The sequence below is a fragment of the Amaranthus tricolor genome, chromosome 16 (assembly GCF_026212465.1).
Source record: "Amaranthus tricolor cultivar Red isolate AtriRed21 chromosome 16, ASM2621246v1, whole genome shotgun sequence".
Lineage (NCBI taxonomy): Eukaryota > Viridiplantae > Streptophyta > Magnoliopsida > Caryophyllales > Amaranthaceae > Amaranthus > Amaranthus tricolor.
Window position 1 is genome coordinate 11,999,663 of NC_080062.1, and position 3,351 is coordinate 12,003,013.

The 3,351-nt window shown below is 29.9% G+C and overlaps 1 protein-coding gene across 1 annotated transcript in view; it reads left to right on the top strand.

Annotated features, from left to right (window-relative positions):
* The window catches only part of LOC130802556 (LOB domain-containing protein 30-like), a 3,988-nt gene extending 847 nt beyond the window's left edge, over window positions 1-3,141 (top strand). The window contains exons 2-3 of the mRNA XM_057666569.1: window positions 1,616-1,976; window positions 2,987-3,141. Of these exons, the coding sequence (XP_057522552.1) occupies window positions 1,616-1,976; window positions 2,987-3,141 (516 nt within the window). The remainder of the gene's footprint in view (window positions 1-1,615; window positions 1,977-2,986) is intronic.
* The last annotated feature ends 210 nt before the right edge of the window (window positions 3,142-3,351 follow it).

Here is a 3,351-nt window from a genome sequence, read left to right on the forward strand (position 1 = left end):
AGATACTTAACTAACTACTATTAGAAAGTTATTTTTAGTGCCTGATTAAAGTCATTCTTGATTAAATAGATCGTCAAATAGAATTGAATATTATGCCATGATGAAATTATTTGGTTCGTCTGCTTATGAATCAAATTAATTGTATTATATATGATGGGTTTTTAGAAATGAAATTTATCTAAATTAATCATACAATTAACTGTATATTAAAATAATTTATGGGATTTTCCACTGAATTGCAAAAAATTTTTAATATGTATCATCATCATCCTACACAGTATGTCCTGCTCATAGAAAAACTATGGACAGGGTCTGGGGAGGGAAGGACGGCGGCAACTCATACCGATAAAGAAAAGCGCTGCCAAAAGAGTCCCTCAATTCGAGAAAGATAAAAAGACGTAACTATAAATGAAAAATAAATTAAACACCTATAAATAAAAATTAAGTAGAACTAACTATAAAATAAAAGAAAAATAAAAAACTAGTAATAAAGAAACGAGAGAAGCAGGAGGGCAAGAACACCAAAAGGAAAACTAAGAGAAAATTTCTGAATCAATTTTTGATATACATCAACATTATAAATAAATTATCTTATAAAAAAATCGTTTGTAAGTCTTTTAAATAGAAAAATAAGACGAATGGTAGATATTGATATTTGTACGATGAGTGGAATAAAATTGATTTTTATCATAGGATCATAAAGGTAGGGTATATTTTGGTGCTAAAATTGATCATAAAGCATAGTTCGAAAGTGGTATGTTGTTGATACATTCAAATAAGGTGATAAAAATGTTGTGAAAAGTTTATTTTTGGATCAAATTAGATCATGACAAATAAATGTTCTAAAGGTGTACACTTGATATATTTATTGATTAATTTTGGCCTAAGCTGTCTAAATTTTACTTGGCTACAAATTTTTTCTTATATGCTATAGTAACTATTTAATGTCAAACTGATAATAATAAGAGGAATGAAAATAGCAATTGTTTCCATAAGGATAAGCTACTAAATAAGATTACTTCTTTTGTTTGACTTTTAGGCACCATTATTGGTATATTCAATGACGTAAACAAAAGTTAATTTAAGTCAAATGCAAAGTACTTTCACTATACTCGTCAATTTCTCATTTGCAAAAAGAGGGAGTATATAGCAAGTATAATATGCGTATTAAATTATAGGTATTATTATTTTCTTTATATAGCTATAATTATAAGGATTTTTCTAACCTATGCATCTAGTATGCTTAGACATTAAATGTTGTAATTATTTTGAACTCAGAAAAAAATATTTTTTAAAATAGTAAATATAATAAAATTTTAGAGAAAATATATTATAAATGAACTAAATTAGCTATCAATTTTATTGTCTATGCTATGCACGTGGTGCATAAGTTAGAAAAATCATTACAATAAATATTTGTGAAAATTTGATCATTAGGCAAGCTTGGACTCGCTCTTTAATTGGGTAAAATGCATGTCCATTGATCTCCTTCATAATATTGCAATTATAATTCTATATATTTGTTAGAGAGTTGGATGTTATATTAATAATTCTCAGGGGTTTTAGTCTCATTGAACTCATTCCTAAAACATGATTAATATTTTATTGGGTGCAGGTTACTAAAATGCAAGCTGAATTAGCCATAGTAAAAGCGAAGCTGGCAACGTTACACAGCTTTACACCCACATTTAATGAAGCCAATTACACACCAAATTCTTGGTGGGTTGATGAAATCTCAACCAGCGCAAGCACTAATAGTAACACACTTAATTCCATGCCTACGTTCAAGAATGACTTTGGGTTGTATCCACCATCTCCTTTGGTTTCAGCAGGTGCATGTGCTGGAGGATCATCCATAACACCATCAGAATTACCCAACTTTTCTAACTTAAATGATAATTATCAACAAGATGACATGCTAGTTTTTGAAGAAGGTGATCTCCAAACGTTGACCCGCGAATATTTATCTAAGTTCCGTAATTATTAAGACAATCAATTTTAACACCAGTAGAATTAATTAGGTTTCGACATCTATTATGACTTAGTTTTTGAGGATAAAGATCTCGGATTTCCAAACATTGACTTGCCAATATGATCTCTTCCTCACTTATCATTATTTATTTATTAAATCCGTCCATTCGCTTACTTAATTAACGTTGGAATTAAGATATAAAGCAAAATGATCTATGATTGTTTTAGGGGGTAATGGGTATACATATCATATTTTGCTAATCTTTTATAACACTGCTAGCTAGTAGTATTGTATTTGTGTATTGTGTAATTTTATGTCTTTTTAACTAATCAAAAGTTCAAGTTGAATGGTATTACTATTATGAGTATCCCCAATGTTTTGGAATTTGAAGAATGAATTTGAAGACATAGAAATTGTTTATTTGAGACTGGATATAATTACTTAGTTAATAACTCTGTGGTTAGTGGAATCATTAGTGATAGAGCTATTTTTACAATTGTTAAAGCTCATCATAATTACAACTACTTCCTATAATTTAAACACATATTATAATATCATAAGAGTTTTTAGAGGAAAAAGCATATATTTTTGTATGCTTTTATGCCTCTAAAATTCTTTTTTCCAACGCTTAAGGTTGTCTAAAATATATTTACACACCTTATAAACACAACTTACATGCTCACTTTTTAGACATTTTATGTGTTTAAAAATTTTCGACGCATGCGTTAAAAGTTTTACGACGGTAAAAGCGTCTAAAATCTTGATACATGCCATACTCTTATAAAAGGCTAACGAAGTAATAATCAAAAGTTAAAAGTAATTAAATAGTATTAATATAATTGTTAATACAAGTGCCAAAACACTTAATAATGATGACTAATTTGATCACTTAATCGAACATGCCTTAACTTGTACTTTGGAGAGGAACGATAAGGATGTGTCTTATGTGAATGGTTTAATCTTTGGAACGATCGATGAGGTGTTTAATGTGAGGCAAATAAGGCTTCACTAAAGGGTGGAACCATGCCTTGTACAAGGTAAGGCATGGTATGAAGGTTGCTCGCTTGAGGCAACATGAAAAAGCAAGTCAGAATGCACCAGAGGAGGGTGCTCATTCGAATTTAGCCAATGGAAGCTTTTTGATGAAAGTGCTTATTCGAGCACTTTAGTGCCTTGAACGAGCATTTTGCCTATGATGCTATTTTGGACTGTTTAATGCCCGGTTTAAGGCATTGAAAGGGTGTATTGTGGGGCAATTAATCTAAGAATGATGGTGGGCATTATTTCTATGTTTATTGCTAGGTTTTATTGTTGATGTTTAATATGCATGAAGAGGGTGTTTCATTGCTAAGATTAATGTATGTTAATTATAGGGTGTT